This window comes from Phyllostomus hastatus, unplaced genomic scaffold (assembly GCF_019186645.2).
Source record: "Phyllostomus hastatus isolate PE091 unplaced genomic scaffold, TTU_PhHast_1.1 phas_contig_65, whole genome shotgun sequence".
NCBI classification, from domain to species: domain Eukaryota; kingdom Metazoa; phylum Chordata; class Mammalia; order Chiroptera; family Phyllostomidae; genus Phyllostomus; species Phyllostomus hastatus.
This window is the reverse complement of record NW_025333932.1, coordinates 8,123,274-8,143,760: the sequence shown is the minus strand read 5'-3', so window position 1 is coordinate 8,143,760 and position 20,487 is coordinate 8,123,274. Positions and strand designations below refer to the sequence as shown.

The 20,487-nt window shown below is 38.4% G+C and overlaps 1 protein-coding gene and 1 long non-coding RNA gene across 2 annotated transcripts in view; one reads left to right on the top strand and one right to left on the bottom strand.

Annotated features, from left to right (window-relative positions):
• Positions 1–285: 285 nt before the first annotated feature.
• Positions 286–20,487, top strand: part of IL7 (interleukin 7) — a 55,362-nt gene continuing 35,160 nt past the window's right edge. The window contains exons 1-2 of the mRNA XM_045849477.1: positions 286–423; positions 5,833–5,966. Coding sequence (XP_045705433.1) covers positions 414–423; positions 5,833–5,966 — 144 coding nt within the window. The 5' untranslated portion in view covers positions 286–413. The remainder of the gene's footprint in view (positions 424–5,832; positions 5,967–20,487) is intronic.
• Positions 846–20,487, bottom strand: part of LOC123825831 — a 45,539-nt gene continuing 25,897 nt past the window's right edge. The window contains exons 2-3 of the long non-coding RNA XR_006786962.1: positions 5,821–5,895; positions 846–1,612 (exon numbers count right to left, since the gene is read on the bottom strand). This is a non-coding gene — a long non-coding RNA (uncharacterized LOC123825831). The remainder of the gene's footprint in view (positions 1,613–5,820; positions 5,896–20,487) is intronic.

Below are 20,487 nucleotides of genomic sequence, written 5' to 3'. Positions count from 1 at the left end.
GGATTCACAGAAAGCCCCGGGTTGGGGTGGGGGGACGTACACAGGTGCGCGGGGGAGGGGGGCCACTCAGGGCGCCCGGTGATGAACCCAAAGCTCGAACCTGCAGACCCAGCGCGAAGTAGAAACTGAAAGTACACAGCGGCAGATCCTACGGAAGTTCTAGGAAAGGCAGAGCGCCCAGCCGGGCCGTGGCGTGTGCCGCTCCCCCCACCCCCTCCCCTGGGATGGATGAAGCAGCGGGCGCGGCGTGGGGCAGAGGAACCAGCTGCAGAGGCACCAGCCGCAGAGGCGGCCGCGGGGCCCGACTACCGGCACCTCCGAGCACACGGTGGTCCTCCCAGTGACCATGGGCTGTGAGAGTCCGCTCCTGCTGCAGTTGCGGTCATCATGACCACGCCCGCCTCCTGCAGACCATGTTCCATGGTAAGCGCTCCACTCCCGGCGCACAAGTTCGCGCGCCGGGCACGCTGGGGGCTCCGGGGCGCGCAGTCGGGCCCCGCGCCCAGGCGCGTCCCGGAACAGCCGTGCCTTGCACTTTGGACCTGTTGAGAGCACTGGCTCTCCCACAAGCAGCCGGTAGCTGCGCCGGAGTCCCCTGGCCCAAAGCCACTGGCACCTGGGGCAGCTGCGCCTGGCTGGCTGAGAGAAGCCATCCCCGGCGCCCCCTTTCTGTCCAGGGATCAAGTGCCGCAGCCTCTGCGCGGGACAGACTGGTCTCTGAGGGAGACGCGGGCTCTGTCATACGTCCTCAGCTACGCTGCCCTCGGTCCCCCTCGCCCAGCCACCGTGCTCGCGTCACCGTCGGCTCCAGATTACAACTTACTGGCACCCGGCGTCGGGGAGGACTTGGGCTCCTACAGCTCCCAACTCCCTGGAGAAGTGAAAGCGCGGCTCCCACGAGAAGTGCTTTTAAACCCTAAGGGGATAGGACTCTGGAAAACCCCGTTTTCCTCCCTCAGAGAGGCTGGGAGTTTCCGTCAAGGGCTGTCCCTTGTGCCTTTTTGCAGGGAACCAAGTCCTCGAACTGGCACCGGAGAGGCCAGTTTCAGGTTTCTTTTTCTTCCTATTTTATTTGTGCGGGTTTCAGACCTGAAATGAACAAGGGCAGAGGAGGGCGAGCTGGGTTTCGTTGGCAGCCCTGTGGCCAGAGTCCAAAAGTTTACTGGAAGTAGAAATGGGACAAAAAGATGTGAAGGGAGAGAATCTGCTGAGGAAAATTGGAATGTTTTACAGTAAACACTTCCTCAAGCAAAAGGAGCCGGGTGGGGGAGAGTGCTGGAATAGGGATCAGGTCCTTGGTCCCTTTGACGCTTGGTCTGTGGGCTTTCCTGGCTCCACCGTGGGATCACAAGAGCCCTTTCCCATCTCCAAGGTATTGAAGAATCAAGAATGGGCATTGCCCAGAATGACTAGATCAGTAACAAAGTAAAGGGGCACGGGTTAGAGTATAGAAGACAATTATGGAAGAAGATTTATAATGGACATCCTCCAGAAGTTTGTGGAAAATTAAAAATTAGGCATATTCTTGTTTTCCTTTCAATGACCATGGGTCCTGCTGTTACTTCTTTCTGGATCGTTCCTGGTTCTATGTAATCCTCGCGTCACCTCTGACCTGAAGTGGAAAGTAAAACAAGAGAAGCCAAGGGTGCGCATTATGAACGAGTCTTTTTTTTCTGAAATATATCTATATTAATCATGTACCATAAATTGTTATCAGCAAGCATTATTAAAACTCTAAACTTGGAATAATGGTTATAGTAAGTGGCTTTCTGCAGTTTGTTTCAATAGATTTCACTAGAAGCTTAAAGACAGGGTTACTCTTTGATCTTTTTCTTTGCTACTTCATTTGGGAATTTAAGTTATTGAGGACCTACTACGTGGTCCTCAACTGGGCTATGTAGTTTAGAATATTTACTCATATTTGAAGACCGAAAAATGGAATGGTACTAAAAACAGAGAGCTAAGAAAGATTAGAAAACTTGAACATGGATAAAGGAGTATTACACACAGTACCACATCACTGTTTAAATATCTTAAACAAAAATGGAAAAGATCATTTCATAGGACCAACTGACACACCTTATCACATGTGAGATTTTTTTCTGGTTTCACCTCTGACACATAACCTAGTGAAATAACAGCAAATAATAGTGTCTTTTTTCCTGCGATAAGAGTATATGATGGCAGCTTGTCAGAACTTGGCCAGGAAGCACTGTAGTGAGGTTCGTGTGGAGCAAGGTGGGTTGTTGTACATTTATTTCCCTTGACTGAACAGCACACAGTTGTTGGTGTGTGTGTTGTTTGTTTTTGTTTTTTTTAAGAAGCAGGTAAGTTGGTGGCTAAAAGCTGAGTTTCTAAACTCTTTGAACCTAACAAACCTGAATTTGAATCTTGCCTCTCATTAGACACTTTATATATGGAAAGAAAAACATCTTTTTGGTTTCAGATTCTGCATCTGCAAAATGTTAATAATTGACAGCCCTTAATTCATGAAATTGATATGAAATATTATATGTAATGTCATAGGAGGGCTTCAAAAATGTCTTTAGTGTTTATCATGGGATTTGTGGATAGAATTTATAGTCCAATCTGAATATGCTTGTGGCAATTATAAGATTTCTTTATGTGAGCAGCATCATATTCATTTCTGAAAGCTTAAAAAGCTAATTTCCATCTAACATATGATTTTTTTATACTCTTCATTAACATTTTCTTTAGTCACCCATTTGCTTGTGCCAATTGATCATATTAAAACCAAATCTTATACATTCAGGTGTTTTCTAATCCATCCTGAATGTCTTTTTACCACTTTTTAAAATTTCCAGTGAAAATAGGTCTATAATGTTTGTAATGGACAAACAGTTAACACTTACTGGTCTTAAAGGCTGAAAAAAAGATTGGATTTGATGGATTGTAGAAACTAATTTATTTATGTTCACTTTGACCCCATAACTTAAGTAGCTGAGGATTGAATGTATTATTTGGCTTAAATTAAAAACCAACAAGAATTTTTTAGACAGCCATCATTTTGGCTTAACCAAATTCCCTACTGAAAACAAGTTCTCCAGTTTCAACCCCTTCAGGAGATCTAAAGAAAATTCCACAAGTCCAAGCCTGCCTTACATTATTCTTTATGGTTTGTCTTCTCTGTAACTTAATGAAAAGGTCAGGGTTGGGGGAAGTGTGGGTATCAATATATAATTTGAAATAAAACAAAATGAGTCCTTCTCCCATTGTGACAGTGTTAAAGCAAGCTCAAACCAGGCAATACTAATGTTACTCTCTATGTGGTGTGGAGAAAAGACTTTAATTACAGACCAAAGTGCAAGTCATTAGCAGGAGAGCTGGAAATCTATGAGATGTAGGTCTGAAGCCCAGGGTGCTCTTGTAGCACTGTTCATGAGCGATTTCAAATCTAAAGAGTTACTGCATGTGGATGGCCAGGTAGATTATGAGCAATAAGGTGCTTGAAAATTGAAAGGGACATGAAGGGATCATTTAGTCTCAAGTCTTCATTTTACAAATAAGGAAAGTGAAGCTTAAATGATACTCTGTCATTCATTCAGTCCACAACCATTGTCACACAAACCCCATCTCTACTCTGTAAAACCTCACTGTCCTGCACTGCCCTACTCTTACTGAGGGTGACTTATTTAACAGTAATGGCAACAAAGGGCACTTCTTACTGACAAGTCAAATTATGTTTTAGAATTTGAAACTAGTTTTATTACACAAAGACTGAATTTTCCACCAAGTCATCATTCAAAAGCATTGGTAAAATGTGTTTCAATGAATAAACAGGCTTATGTGAATTTGGAAGCACGCATTATTAAAAGTTGAGGTGAAGTGGACACAAGAGCTAGTGCTCTGCATAGAAAATAAAACATCCTCCTTTATTAAAGCATAGAAGGTGTTCCTTTGAAATAACATTTATCTACAATGGTAAAAATGCCTCCATTTCATTCTGGTATTTAATTGCTTTACTGTATTTCTCATAAAGCTCATTTCAAGTTATGTGCCATGTAACTTTCCTTTTATCATCTAATTCTACCAGTGTACACCATGGGGACACCTGTAAGGTGACAGAGAAAAGTTAATTTCTCTACAATCCATTAAACTCTGATTACAAAGTTAGGACCTTGTAAATCATTAGTAGTTGTTCACATTTGAGAATCTTCAGGCTGAAGGACCAGTAGTAGAAGAGAGAGCAGAGCTGTATAATGTTGCACGGAAGTGGTTTGCATCCAGAAGACTAACATAATTACATATTATCAAAAGATGATGACCAGTTCTGATCAAGTCCTGGTGAGGCAGCAAGCTCAGGTTAAAACCCAGAGCTGGCACCTACTATCCATGTTTCAGAAAAAGATTAACTTGCAGAGCTCTTATTCTTTAGAACTAATATGTATTTGACACTTAACAATGCTTGTCACAGGGTAGGTATTCAGTTAAAGGTAACTAGTGTCATCATCATTATTAATCCCCTAAGTGAATTATTGCTTGTCATGTATATGGATATTTCATGCTGAGCAATGGATTCCATGTCTCATTTTGTTTCTACTGCCTTTCCCAGTGTCAGTGACATATGAGGATGAGATTCATGTAGGATTGATGTTTGTTCCCAAATCTGCTACCTACCCTACTTTATTTGTAAAATATGGGTATTTAATAGCACATCATTTATTAAGTGCTACCAATTTTTTATAACAAATGATATCATAAGTGACAATGTTATTGAGAACTTTGTGACATATTTAATAGTCTTTAGTTCATTGTCATAGTAGCACCTTGGGTTCTAAGGAGTATTGTTTGTAATCTTAATCAAAATAGGTGCACATGTGAAATGCCTTACACTCAATAAGTACAGTTAAAGTTCATTTGGGGCATTCACAGAAAATATGTTGTCAGCATAACCTAAGTATTTACCAAAAGATGTAGAGAAGATACTCTGGCAGGCTTATGAAGAATTAAGTCCCTATATAACCAGATTTTTATGTCTCAGGGAACCACTGGCTTTGTATTCCTGTATTATTACTTCTCCAAATTATACCATTTATGATTTCATTCCTTTTGATTACACAATTGCCCCTAATTAGGAAGGCTTATAAAAACAGATAGAAATAATTAGTTAACAGGGTGGGAACTTATTTACTGAGTTTTTCTAACATATCAAGAAGCTAAACAGTGTTTGAGGAGAATAGGGTTCTCTGGGTACTTAGAAATAGCAGTTACTGAAAAGATAAGGAATCTCAAAATACAAATGTCAACTTTAACATTTCTGGGAAGGGTAAACACTATATATACACACACATAAATATACACACACGATCACAGATTAGTACCATGGAGATTAATCTGTAATGCATTCACTTGAACAACCGCTGAGTTTTATATATGTATACAATCACATGCCATAGATCATAAAATTTCAAAAATGCATACTGTTTTTACCTGTCATTAGTTTACCTATTCACCTGTAGATGCCTTTTCTTGTAGGGATGTTCAACATAAATCAAAATTAAATAATCTGAATTTATATATTGAGTATTTCAAAAAAGCAAAGAGACTCTGCTGGCATCCACCCATTTCTGCACTCTCTCAAAGAGTAATTTCTCAATTAAAAAGTGAAAGAAACCTGAACACTAAAATTCTGTCTTACTTTTGTTATTATTTAATATTGAATCTTAGAGTTCTTCCCCCACTCTATCAAAAAACCAAGATGCATGTTTACAGTTATTAGAACTATGTGGTCAGGCCCATTGACATGCTACTATCAACTCAGGCAATATGACTTATAATGTTTAGCTTATTCTTACTTACTGTTGACTTTAGTTTCTTTTAGGTATATCTTTGGAATTCCTCCCCTGATCCTTGTTCTGTTGCCAGTAGCATCATCTGATTGTGAGATTGAAGGTAAAAATGGTGAAGAATATCAGCATATTATAATGGTCAGCTTCAAGGAGTTGGTATGTACTTCTTTTGCTTTTCTCACACTTCAACTCATTGGGAAAATTTAATAGGTACTGTCTCTATGCAGTTTTGTATTCTAGCATCCATTTTTAATTCTTAAAAGTGAAATAACTAAAGAATGAAATTCATTGAGCTACTTACTGACTATGTATTTTCATAACTGGCATCATTATATCATTAAAAAATAATTCTTTCCTAGACTTTCAGACTCCCACAGCTATCCATTTAAACTCTATTTCTGTTCATTATCAATTTTTTTGTAAGCATGATTTAGCATAGCTGTGTGCATTTCCTTACCTGTCATTAACAGTTAGTCTCTGTAGAAGTATTAGGTCAAGAGGGGGAAAATAACAGAATATAACATTTAAGATTATCATGAAAATATATATATAGTTATTTCATTTTATCGGAATATATGTACATGCATATATATTATATATGTATTATATACACATGCATATATAATTTGCTGTGAATTAATTTTTCTATTTACCATGGACAATTTTTAATAATAGATTTTATTTTTAAAGCAGTTATCAGTTTACAAAAAAAGGTGGACTGAATGTAAAGAATTCCCAGATATCCATTCTCCCTCTGCGCAATTTCCTCTATTATCAACGTCTTGCAATTTTGTGGTACATTTGTTACAATTGATGTACCCATCTTGATATGTTATTATTAATTAAAGTTTATAGTTGACATTGGGTTTCACTCTTTGTGTTGTACAGCTCTATAGGTTTTGACAAATGCATAGTGTCATGTGTCTGTCAATACAGTATCCTATAGAATGGTTTCAAATGCCCTTAAAACTCCCCTATGCTCCACTGATTCTTCCCTCCTGCCCTCCCCTTCAACCAATGGCAGCCAGTCACCCATTTGCGGTATCTCTAGTTTTGCCTTTCTGGTATGTCATGTCATTGGAGTCAGGCAATACACATTTTTTAGACTAGCTTCTTCTACTTAGTAATGTGTAGTTAAGGTTTCCCAATGACTTATTCTGGAATGACTTATACCTCATCTCATTTCATTGCTGAATAAAATTCATTGAATGATTATACCTCAGTTTGTTTCTCCATTCATTGATAGAAGGACATGACTTGGTTGCTCCTAATTTTTGGCACTAATTAATAAAGCTTCTATAAACATTCATGTGCAGGGGTTTTTTTGTGGATATACAAAGTGAGTTTTTAATTCACTTGGATAAATACCTAAGAGACTGATTATTGTATGGGAAGACCATGTTGAGCTTTGAATAAAACTGCCAAACTGTCTTCTAAAGTGATTAAACTATTTTTCATTTTATATTTCATGAATTTTTGACATTTTCTGGACTAAATGATACCACTAGATTAATCTTCCTGAGTCAAGATAATGATTTTTATTTAACTTTATTATCTGTGCAGAGAATCAACCAGTATTAGTTCTGCAACACTCATGTGAAACTGCAAAAAATAAAAATAAATTAAAATGCTATTGACAATTCAAAAGGAGAGTTTAGTCACCAGATGCACAGCTTCCCCCTTCTCCACCCAGAAATACAGAGGAGCTAATCTCATTAAAATGCATAGTAGCAACAATGACACTATTAAAACAAAGCATAGCCTGGCTACTGGTCTTAATTCACAAGACAAGGAAAAGTATGTGAGGCAATCAATCCAAGTGAAAAGTGCCATGATAATCTCAAGGAAGTTGTAAATATGAGGTGACTAGTAGAGAAGATTGAGTTACTCACTCATGCATACTTTTCAGATGTGACTGTGTTTAAGTCTCAGGGAGACCATAATACTACTGACACTTACGTTCCAGGTTATAACTGATTTAACCGTTGCAACGTCTTTATCAGACAGGTACTCTCCTAGCTTCATTTCACAGAGGAAGAATCTGAGGCTCAGGCTGCTCAGTCTATTAAGTGTTAGAAGGATACGAGCCTCTGCTAGTAACCAGAACCCTCTCCTGCCTCCCAGGAGTAATATCTGTGTTAGGAGTGGTGGAAGACTGGGAATAAGGCAATGATGGACCAGATATATACACTTCTTTTAAGAAGCTTACCTTTGGTGATGTTTAGGTTTTGAGGGAAGAATTCAAGTTGTAACTTAGAAAGTTGGGAGCCAGATTTGGAAAGATACAAAGTGTGTTCTAGAAGGAGGTGAAAAAGGTCATCTTGGTGCTAGGAGACAGACCACATTGTGGAGTGGTGTGCTGATCTCTAGGCTTTTTAGATAGTATACCCCTTTAGTAAAAAAAAATTTAAATATATTTAATCAATTATGCTATTACAATTGTCCCATTTTTTCTCCCCTTTATTCCCCTCCTCCCTGTGCACCTCCATGATCATTTCCCCAACTTTATTCATGTCTATAGGTCAGACATATAAGTTCTTTGGCTTCTACATTTTCTATACTGTTCTTAACCTCCCCCTGTCTATTTTGTACTTACCATTTATGCTGCTTATTATCTGTACCTTTTCCTCCAATCTCCCCCCAACCCCTCCCCACTGATAACCCTCCATATGATCTCTATTTCTGTGAATCTGTTCCTGTTCTAGTTGTTTGCTTAGTTCATTTTTGTTTTGTTTTGTTTTGTTTTTTAGGTTCCATTGTTGATAGTTGTGAGTTTGCTGTCATTTTACTATTCATATTTTTATCTTCTTTTTCTTAGATAAGTCTCTTTAACATTTCATATAGTAAAGGCTTGGTGATGATGAACTTCTTTAACTTGACCTTATCTGGGAAACACTTTATCTGCCCTCCCATTCTAAATGATGGTTTTGCTGGATCAAGTAATCTTGGATGTAGGTCCTTGTCTTTCAGGACTTGGAATACTTCTTTCCAGCCCCTTTTGCCTGCAAGGTTTCTTTTGAAAAATCAGCTGATAGTCTAATGGATACTCCTTTGTAGGTAACTGTCTCCTTTTCTCTTGCTGCTTTAAGATTCTCTCCTTATCTTTAATCTTCAGTAATGCAATTATGATGTGCTTTGGTGTGTGTTTCTTTGGGTCCAACTTCTTTGGGACTCTCTGAGCTTCTTGGACTTCCTGGAGTTCCTGGAAGTCTATTTCCTTTGCCTGATTGGGGAAGTTCTCCTTCATTATGTTTTCAAATAAGTTTTCATTTTCTTGCTCTTTCTCTTCTTCCTCTGGCACCCTTATGATTTGGATATTGGAACATTTAAAGTTGTCCTGGAGGTTCCTAAGCCTCTCATTTTTTTTCAATACTTGTTTCTTCGTTCTGTTCTGGCTGAATGTTTATTTCTTCCTTGTACTTCAAACCATTACTTGAGTCCTGCTTTCCTTCCCTTCATTGTTGGTTCCCTGTACGTTTTCCTTTATTTCATTTTTCATAGCCTTCACTTTTTCCTCTATTTTGCGACCATACTCAACCATTTCTGTGAGCATCCTGATTACCAGTGTTTTGAACTCTGCATCTGATAGGTTGCCTATCTCTTTGTCATTTAGTTATATTTTATCTGGAGCTTTGATCTGTTCTTTCATTTGAACCATACTTCTTTGTCTCTGCATGCCTGTTACATAGTAAGGGGCCTTAGGTATTCGCCAGGGCAGGGAAACCTGCAGTGTGACACTGTATGTTGGGGAGGGATCTCAAAGGGAACAATGCTGCTTGCTGGGCTCTCAGCCAACTTTCAGTCACTTCCCTGGCTACCCACAATCAAATGGGCCCTTCTCACGCTGATTCCCAGGTGGGTGTGTTTGTGTACATTCTAGGACCCTGTGGGTCTCTCCAGCAAACTTTCCTGTGAGGCTGGGAGTTTTCCCCACTGCTTCAACCCCCACAGGTTTTTTCACTCAGAGGTTTTGGGGTTTTATTTCCCTGCACTGCAACCCTGGGTTGTTTGGTCTGTCTTGCTCCCCAGTTGTTCCTCCTGGTTTATCTGAATGCAAATGTGAGGCCACCTGCTCCACCAGCTGCCACCTCATCTGTCTGGTTCTCCAGCTGGCACCTTGCTGTGAGTCATTCCCACTGCAGCTGCCTGTACACCCCTCCTGCTGGTGTGGATGAATATTTCTTTTTTAACTCCTTGGTTGTCAGACTTTCATACAGTTTGATTTTCTGGCAGTTCTGGTTATTTTTTGTTTTTAAATTTGTTGTTGGTTGTGCAAGAAGGCAAAGTGCATCTACTATACCTCCATATTGGCTGGAAGTCAGCAAACATTTTTTGAGCCTGTACTTCCATTGCACATTTAACATTTATTTATATATTATAGCATTTTCATAGTATTTTCATGTACGTTGGTAATGATGCACACAAAAATTAAAATTTACCTAGGTGAGATAAAAAATAAATTGTGATAGAATTTTTAAAATTGCCCTTCCCTGTTGCAGTAGACTGTCCATTGTGAACTCCACTTTGAAGATCATGAACATAGCAGAAGACATGAGTGGGCCTATGTGTTATATAGCAAGATGAGGAGTGATCTTGATGAAATGGTATTTAGGCTTTCTTCTAAACATAACTAAAAGTCAATGGTGGTTCAATCATAAGGTAACATTTCATTAAAATACAAACTTTTGAGCGTTTGCTATGTGCAAAGTGGGCCATCAAAATAAGTGCTAGTCTTTGTTCTTTTGTAATCTGTGGAGGTGATGGAGACATGTGTCACTATAATGCAAAATGATAATAGTACATTACAAAAGAGTCTGATACACATTATCTTACTTGAGCTTCACAATATCTCTATGAGGTGATAATGATGTAATAGTAATAGGTTTTACTATTTGCCAATGCTGTTCTGAGCAGTTTCTATGTATTAATTTTATAATTCTTACAACTCTATGTAATAAAGGTATAGAGACCCAGATAACATAGATGGCAAGTGGCAAAGCTGGAATTCAAATGCAAGCATTCTGGTTCTAAAAAATGCTCTTATGAGGCAAGGCAATTAATAGTACCCCTCTGACCTTCTATTTTTGTGGGAGAACATGGGTTATGGAGTTGTGATGATAACAAACATCAGAAGGTATCAAGAACTTTAAGATGATAACCAGACTAGATGAATTGTAGGGAAAGGAGCTGGGGAGATGAGCAGGTTTTGTAAATATTGTTACAGCCATCTAAATGAGATAAATAAGGTGGAATCTAGTTGTAGAAGTAAGAAAATAGACATGATGAAAACTATTACCTAGAATCCAAATAGGGTGTAGGGAGGGGAAGTTCATAATAAATTATAAAGACACTAATTTTATCTGATCTGCCAAATATAGAGTTTAGATACCTAGAATCAGGATAACTAAATTAAATAGATTTAGCACTTTTAAGTTTCTTAATACATATAACAGAATTATGTTCCAGAAAGAACCAATTTATAGTTCTTACACCAATAAGAATTCTTGTCAGCATTGAGTATTCTTTTTTTGTTTTTGATAAAACCTGGCAAGGCAATGGAAAAACAACCTTTTGTTTTGATTTACATTTCTTTGATTGCTTGTGACATTGCCCTTTTTTACATTCATTAATTATATATCTTTTCTTTCTTTATTTTTTAAATTATTTTGCATGAGATAAAATTCAATTTATGATTTACTTTTTAAAGTGTGCAATTTAGTGGCTTTTCATATATTTACAAGTTGTGCAATCAGCACCATTATCTACTTCCAAAACATTTGCATCACCTGAAAGAGTGATGAAAATCAATAGTGGTGACTTTCTATTCCCCAACATCAGATGCTGGCAGGCACTAATCTAGTTTCTGTCACAATGGATCTGTCTTTTTCAGGCATTTCATATAAATGGAATCATATAACACGTAGCTTTTGTGTTGGGCTTCCTTCACTTAGTGTAATGTTTTCAAGGCTAACCACATTATGGTATGAATCAGTAGTTCTTGTTATAAATCAGTAATATTCTCTGCTATGCATATAGTACATTTTGTTTAACCATTCATCAGTTGATGGACATTTGGGTTGTTTACATGATGAGTAATACTGCTTAGAATGTTAGTGTACAAGTTTTTGTGCAATTCTCTTGGATGTATATCTACAAGTGAAATTGCTTCATTACATGGTAACTCTGTGTTTAACTTTTGAGTAAAAGCCAAACTATTTTCAAAGTGGCTGCACCATTTTACATTCCCACCAGCAATATATGAGGGTTGTGGTTTCTCCACATCCTCACCAAAGCTTATCTGTTTTACTCTAGTGATCCTGGTGTGTGCAAAGTGGTGTCTCATTTTTTTTAATCCTCACCCAAAGATATGTTTTTATTGACTTTAGAGAGAGAGGAAGGAAGGGAAAGGGAGAGAGAGAGATGTGAGAGAGAAATGTCGATCTGTTGCCTCCCATATGTGCCACAACTAGGGGCAACTAGGGTTCAAACCTACAATCTATGTATGTATATGCCTTAACTGGGGATCAAACATGCAACCTTTTAATGTACTGGATAGTGCTCCATTCAAATGAGCCACCCAGCCAGGGCTCATTATTGTTTGATTTGCATTTCCCTAATGACTAATGATCAAGCATCTTTTCATTACTGACCACTATTATTGTATGTTTTTAAAATAGCCATCACTTTTAATTCTCTACTCATTTTTAAATTGTGTTGTTTTTTTATTGGTCAATTTTTTATATATTCTGGATACTAGACCTTTATCAGACATGCAGTTTGTAAATATTCTCTCCCATCCTGTGGGTAGTATTTTCATTTTCTTTATAGTGTCCCCTGAAGCACAAAAGTTTTGTGTTTTGATGCAATCTTCCTTTCATTTTCTTTTCTCTTCCTTTCTTTCTTTCTATTATTGTTGGTCATGCTTTTGGTAGATATACAAAGTTGCAAAGATTTACACCAATTTTTTTTCTAATAAATTTATAGTTTAATCTTACATTTAAGTCTTTGATTAATTTTTAGGTAATTTTTCTATGTGCTATGAGGTGGGGGTCCAACTTTATTCTTTTTCAGCTGTCCCTGAAACTTTTGGTATAAAGACTATTTTCTGCATTGAATGATCTTGCCAACTTTATTAAATATCAATTCAACCAAAATCTATGGGCTTATTTCTGGACTTTCAATTCTATTCCATTGTCTATTTGTCTTTCCTAATGTCAGTCACACACAACCTTGATCACCATAGCTCAGTAGTTAATTTGGGGATTGGAAGTGTGTATCCTCCAAAGGCATTTTTTTTTCTTTCAAGATTGTCTTGGCTCTCATGGGTCCCCGTCATTTACATTAAGTCAATTATTGATATTTATCCTATACATTATCTATATTTTTAAGGGATTCTGTTGTTTATTATTTTTTCTTTTTTAAAAATTGTAATTGTTGTTCAAATACAGTTTTCTGTCTTTTACTCCCAACCCCCCAGTCCTCCCCACCTCCCTCCATTTCCACCCCCCCCCCCCGCCTAGTTTTGTCATGTGTCCTCTATACTTGTTCCTGTAAACCCTGCCCTTTTCCCCTGAAATTCCATCCCCTCTCCCCTCTGGCCATTGTCAGCCTGTTCTCTATTTCAGTGTCTTTGGTTATATTTTGCTTGTTTCTTTGTTTTGTTGATTAGGTTCCTGTTAAAGGTGAGATCATATGGTATTTGTCTTTCACTGCCTGGCTTGTTTTGCTTAGCATAATGCTTTCCAGCTCCATCCATGCTGTCACAAGGGGTAGGAGCTCCTTCTTTCTTTCTGCTGCATAGAATTCCATTGTGTAAATGTACCATAGTTTCTTGATCCATTCAATTACTGACGGGCATCTAGGTTGCTTCCAGCACTTAGCTATTGTAAATTGTGCTGCTATGAACATCAAGCAGGTGCAAAGGTTCTTTTGTATCGGTGTCTTAGTGTTCTTAGGATATAGTCCCAACAGTGGAATTGCTGGGTCAAAAGGCAGATCCATTTTTAGTTTTCTGAGGAAGTTTCATACTGCTTTCCATAGTGGTTGTACCAGCCTGCAGTCCCACCAACAGTGCACTAGGGTTCCCTTTTCTCCACAACCTCTCCAACACTTGTTGTTTGTTGTTTTGTTTATGATGGCCATTCTGACTGGTGTGAAGTGGTATCTCATTGTGGTTTTAATTTGCATCTCTCTGATAACTAGCGATATTGAACGTTGTTTCATGTGTCTTTGGATCTTCTGTATGTCCTTCTTAAAGAAGTGTCTGCTCAAGTCCTTTGCCCATTTTTTAATTGGGTTGCTTGTCTTCTTAGAGTGGAGTCATGTAAGTTCTTTGTATATTTTGAAGATTAAAGCCTTGTCTGAGGTTCATTGTTAAATATGTTTTCCCATACAGTTGGTTCTCTTTTTATTTTAATACTGTTTTCTTTAGCCGTTCAGAAGCTTTTTATTTTGATGAGGTCCCATTTGTTTATTCTTCCCTTTATGTCTCTTGCTCTAGGGGACATATCAGTAAAAATGTTGCTGTGTGAAATATCTGAGATTTTCCTGTTATGTTCTCCTCTAGGACTTTAATGGTATCATGGCTTATATTTAAATCTTTTATCCACCTTGAATTTATTTTTGTGTATGGTGTAAGTTGGTGCTAGAGTATCATTATTTTGCACGTAGCTGTCAAGATCTCCCAACACCATTTCTTGAAGAGGCTGTTTTTACTCCACTTTATGTTGCTGCCCCCTTTGTCAAATATTAATTGACCATAGAGACTTGGGTTTATTTCTGAGCTCTCTGTTCTCTTCCACTGGTTCAAATGCCTATTTTTATGCTGGTACCAGGCTGTTTTGATTACAGTGGCCTTGTAATACAGTTTGGTATCAGGTATTGTGATCCCTCCTACTTTGCTCTTCTTTCTCAAAATTGAAGCAGCTATTCAGGGTCATTTATGGTTCCATATAAACTTTTGAAGTGTTTGTTCTATGTCTGTGAAATATGCCATTGGTACTTTAACAGGTATTGCATTGAATCTATACATTGCTTTGAGTCATATGAACATTTTGATGATGTTAATTCTTCTGATCCATGAACAAGGTGTATGTTTCCATTTGTTTGTGTCTTCCTTGATTTCTTTCTTCAGCATTGTGTAGTTTTCTGCATATAGGTCTTTTACCTCCTTGGTTAGGTTTATTCTTAGGTATTTTATTTTTCTTTTTGCTATATCGAGTGGGATTTTTTTCTTGATTTCTGCTTCTCCTGTTTTATTTTTGGTGTACAAAAATGCCTTTGGTTTCTGGATATTGACTTTGTATCCTGCTGTTTTGCCAAATTCATTTATTAGATTGAGAAGTTTTTTGGCGGAGTCTCTAGGATTTTCTGTGTACACTATCATGTCACCTGTAAACAATGACAGTTTTGTTTCCTCCTTCCCAATTTGGATGCCTTTTATTTCTTTTTTCTTTTTTTGTCTAATTGCTGTGGCTAAAACTTCCAATACTATATTAAATAGAAGTGGTGAAAGTGGACAAACTTGTCTTGTTCCTGATCTTAGTGGAAAAGATTTTAATTTTTGCCCATTGAGTATGATGTTGGCTGTAGGTCTCTCATGTATGGCCTTTATTATGTTGAGGAATGCTCCCTGTATTCCCACTTTGCTGAATGTTTTTATCATAAATGGGTGCTATACCTTATCAAATACTCTTTTTGTATCTATTAATATGAGCATGTGATTTTTGTCTTTTCTTTTGCTTATGCGATGTATTACATTTACTGATTTGCAAATAGTGAACCATCCTTGCATCCCTGGGATGTATCCCACTTGGTCATGGTGTATGATCTTTTTAATGTGTTGTTGGATGCAGTTTGCCAATATTATGTTGAGGATTTTAGCCTCTATGTTCATCAGTGATACTGGCCTGAAGTTTTCTTTCTGTGTTGTGTCTTTATCTGGTTTTGGGATTAGGATGATGCTGGCTTCATAAAAGAAGTTTGGGAGTCTCCCATCTTTTTGGATTTTTCGGAATATTCTGTGAAGGATAGGGGTTAGCTCTTCCTTAAATGCTTTGTAGAATTCTCCTGTGAAACCATCTGGTCCAGGGCTTTTGTGTGTCAGGATTTTTTTGATTACAGCTTCAATTTTATTTGCTGTTATTGGTCTGTTGAGGCTTTCTGCTTCTTCTTCATTGAGTTTTGGAAGATTATATTTTTCTAGAAATTTGTCCATTTCTCCTAGGTTTTCAAATTTCTTGGCATATAATTCTTCATAGTAATTTCTTACATTATTTTGTATTTCTATGGTATCAGTTGTAATCTCTCCTCTTTCCTTTCTGATTGTGTTTATTTCAGTCCTCTCTCTTTTTTTCTTGATGAGTCTGCTTAAAGGCTTGTCAATTTTGTTTATCTTTTCAAAGAACCAGCTTTTGGATTCATTGATCCTTAGAATTGTGCTTTTAGTCTCTATGTCATTTAATTCTGCTGTGATCTTGATTATTTCCTTCCTTCTACTTGCTCTGGGCTGTCTTTGTTGTTGTTCCTAGAGTTCTTGTAGATGTAGGGTTTGGTTGTTTGTTAGAATGTTTCTATCCTTTTTAGGTAGGCCTGTATCACTATGAACTTCTCTCTCAGGACTGTCTTCATTGTATCCCCTAAGTTTTGCATTGTTGTGAGTTCATTTTGTTTGTTTCCAGAAACTTTTTGATTTCTTCTCTCATTTCATTATTGACCCATTCATCATTTAATACCATGCTATTCAATCTTCATGATTTTGAGTATTTTGGGTTTTTTCTTTGGGGTTGCTTTCTAGTTTCAGTCCTTTGTGGTCAGAGAAAATGCTTGATATGATTTCAATTTTCTTGAATTTGTTGAGGCTTGTTTTGTGTCCTATCATGTGGTCTATCTTTGAAAATGTTCCATGTGCATTTGAAAAGAATGTGTGCTTAGCTTCTTTGGGATGAAAGGTTCTATATTTATCACTTAAGTCCACTTCATCTAGGACACTGTTCAATGCCACAATATCTTTGTTGGTATTTTGTTTGGAAGATCTGTCCATATTTGAAAGTGGGGTGTTAAAATCCCCTACTATAATTGTGTTGCTGTCAATATCTTTCTTGAAGTTCTCTAAGACTTTCTTTATGTATTTAGGTACTACCGTGTTGTGTGCCTATATATTTACAATGTTTATGTCTTCTGGTGGATTCTTCCCTTGAGTGTTATGAAGTGACCCTCTGGGTATCTCTCTTCTGTAAAAAATATATTTTATTTATTATGCTATTACAATTGTCCCATTACCCCGCTTCATTCGCCTCCACCTTGCACACCCTCTCCCACCCACATTCCCTCCTTTAGTTTATATCCATGTGTCATAAATTCTTTAGCTTCTACATTTCCCATGTTATTCTTGCCCTCCCCCTCTCCATTTTCTACCTACCATCTATGCTACTTATTCTCTGTACCTTTTCCCCCTCTTTCCTCCTCCAATTGCCCTGTTGCTACCCCTCCATGTGATCTCCATTTCTGTGGTTCTGTTCCTGTTCTAGTTATTTGCTTAGTTTGTTTTTGTTTTAGGTGTGGTTGTTCATAATTGTGAGTTTGCTGTCCTTTTACTATACATGTTTTTTATCTTCTTTTTCTTAGATAAATCCCTTTAACATTTCATAAAATAAGGGCTTGGTGATGATGAACTCCTTTAACTTGATCTTATCTGAGAAGCACTTTATCTGCCCTTCCATTCTAAATGAAAGCTTTGCTGGATAGAGCAATCTTGATGTAGGTCCTTGCCTTTCATGACTTGGAATACTTCTTTCCAGCTCCTTCTTGCATGTAAGGTCTTTTCTGAGAAATCAGCTGACAGTCTTATGGAACTCCTTTGTAGGTGACTGTCTCCCTATCTCTTACTGCTTCTAGGATTCTCTCCTGCATTTTTACCTTGGCTAATGTAATTATGATGTGCCTTGGTGTGTTCCTCCTTGGGTCCAACTTCTTTGGGACTCTCTGAGCGTCCTGGACTTCTTGGAAATCTATTTCCTTTACCAGATTGGGGAAATTCTCCTTCATTATTTGTTTAAATAACTTTTCCATTTGTTGCTCTTCCTCTTCTCCTTCTTTTACCCCTATAAGTCAGATGTTGGAATGTTTAAAGGTGTCCTGGAGGTTCCTTAGCCTCTCCTCATGTTTTTGAATTCTTCTTTCTTCATTCTTTTCTGATTGTATGCTTTTTTTCTTCCTTCTGGTCCACTCCATTGATGTGAGACCCAGGTTTCTTTCCATCACTATTGGTTCCCTGTGCATTTTTCTTCATTTCACTTATTTTAGCCTTCATTTTTTCATCTAATTTGCAACCAAAATCAACCAATCCTGTGACCATCCTGATCATCAATGTTTTGAACTGTGCATCTGATACGCTGGCTATCTCTTAGTCACTTAAAAGGATTGGTTCTGGGGCTTTTATTTCTTCTTCTGTTTGAGCCCCCCCGTTTTTTTTTGGTCTGGTCGCGCTTGTTACATATGAGGGGTGGAGCCTTAGGTGTTCACCAAGGCAGAGCAACCCAGTTTTTGGGTTGTGATGCTGTATGTGGGGGCAGGGTCCAACAGGGATCAATGGCACTTGCTCTGCTCTCAGTGGACTTCAGTCCCTTTGCTGCTTCTCCCAAGCAAACTGGACCTTTCTGGTGCTGATTCCCATGTGGGTAGGCTTGTGCACCCCATGGGTCTTTCCAACGACCTCCCTTGTGAGGGTGGGAGTCTCTCCCTGTGCCTCAACCTCCACAGGTATTTTCAATCAGTGCCCCAAGGCTCTATTTCCCAGCATTGGGATCCTGGGTTGCATGCAGTCCCTTGCTTCACAATCGCCACCTCGCTGGGTCTGCCAGTTGCTACCCCTCAGCCAGGGTTTGCCAGCTGCCACTGCTTGTACACCCAGGATCCTCCTGCTGGGGTCTACGCGCATGGTCCCAACACTTTTTGTGCCTCAGGACCCCTCTCCACCCAGCTTCCCGACTCCGCCCCTCCTATCCGTCTGGATGAACGTGTCTATTTTAACTCCTTGGTTGTCCAACTTCCACATCATTCAATTGTCTGTCAGTTCTGGTTGTTATTCTGTTTCTAAATTGTTGTTGTCCCAATCTTGGTTTTGCAAGGAGGTACAGTGTGTCTGCCTATGCCTCCATTTTGGCCGGAAGCCTGGGTATCTCTTTATGGCCCTTTTTTTTTTAAGTCTATTTTGTCTAATATGAGTATTTCTACCCTGGCTTTTTTTTCCTGTCTCTTTGCTTGGAAAATTTGTTTCTAGCCCTTCACTTTTAGGCTGTATAGGTCTTTTGTCTTGAGATGGGTATCTTGTAGGCAGCATATGTGTGGGTCATGCCTTCTTATCCATTCAGCTATTCTGTGTCTTTTGATTGGAGCATTTAATCCATTTATATTTAAGGTTATTATTCATAGGTACTTATTCATTGCCATTTTCATACCTGTGTTGCTCTCTGTCTCTCTCTTTTCCTTCCTTTCCTTAGATCAGTCCCTTTAGCATCTGTTGCAGAGCTGGTTTGGTGGAGGTGTATTCTTTTAGACTTCTTTTGTCTGGGAAGCTCCTTATTTGGCCTTATCTTGATTGAGAGCCTTGCTGGGTAAAGTAGCCTTGGTTGCAGGTCTCTGGTTCTCATTACTTGGAATATTTCTTGCCATTCTCTTCTGGCTTGGAGTGTTTCCATTGGGAAGTCAGCTGCTAGCCTTATGGGGGCTCCGTTGTATATTACTTCTTGTTTCTCCTTGCTGCCTTTAAAATTCTCTCTTTGTCTTGGAATTTTGCCATTTTAATTATGATGTATCTTGATGTGGGCTTCTTTGTGTTCCTCTTGATTGGAACTCTCTCTGTTTCCTAGATTTGTGTGGCTTTTTCTTTCATCAAATTAGGGATGTTTTCCATCATTACTTTTTCAAATAGGTTTTCTATCCCTTGCTTTTCTTCTTCTCCTTCTGGTATCCCTGTTATTCAGATAATACTATGTTTCTTATTGTCTTGCATTTCTCTTAATCCCTCTTCATTCTTTCTGAGCCTTTTTCCTTTTCTTGCTCTGTCTGGGTGTTTTTTTCCCTACTTTATCCTCCAGCTCAGTGATCCGATCTTCTGCTTCATCGATCCTGCTTTTCATTCCTTCTACTGTGTTCTTCAGTTCAGAAATTGTATTCTTCCTTTCCTCTTGGCCTTTGTTGATAGTTTCTATTTCCTTTTTCATGTTGATATTGTTTGTAGTGAGTTCATTGTTGTTTCCCTGTAATTTCTGGTAGTTCATTGTGCACTCATTGAGCTTCCTGATAACCATTGCTTTGTACTTAATATCTGATAGTTGACTTGCCTCTGTTTCATTTATCATTCTTTCTGAGGCTTCCTCCTTTCCTTTCATTTGGGGATTGTTTCTTTGTCTTCTCATTGTTTGTGAGATTCTTCTTGTTAGCCTCTGTTTCTTAAATTGATTTGTTCTGGTTCCCTCAGTTTATGGTGTGAGCTTCTGTTGTAGAATACCTGTGAGATTCAGTGGTGCAGTCTCCTTGATCTCCTGAGCTCACTGGTCTTGGGCTGTCATTTAAGTTGGTTCTGTGTTTGTCTTTGGGTTTTGACTGTTGTTGTGTCTTTCTTTGGTGGGTCCTTCCCACCAGCTTGTTAAGTGAGGGTTACTCTGTCCACCACCTC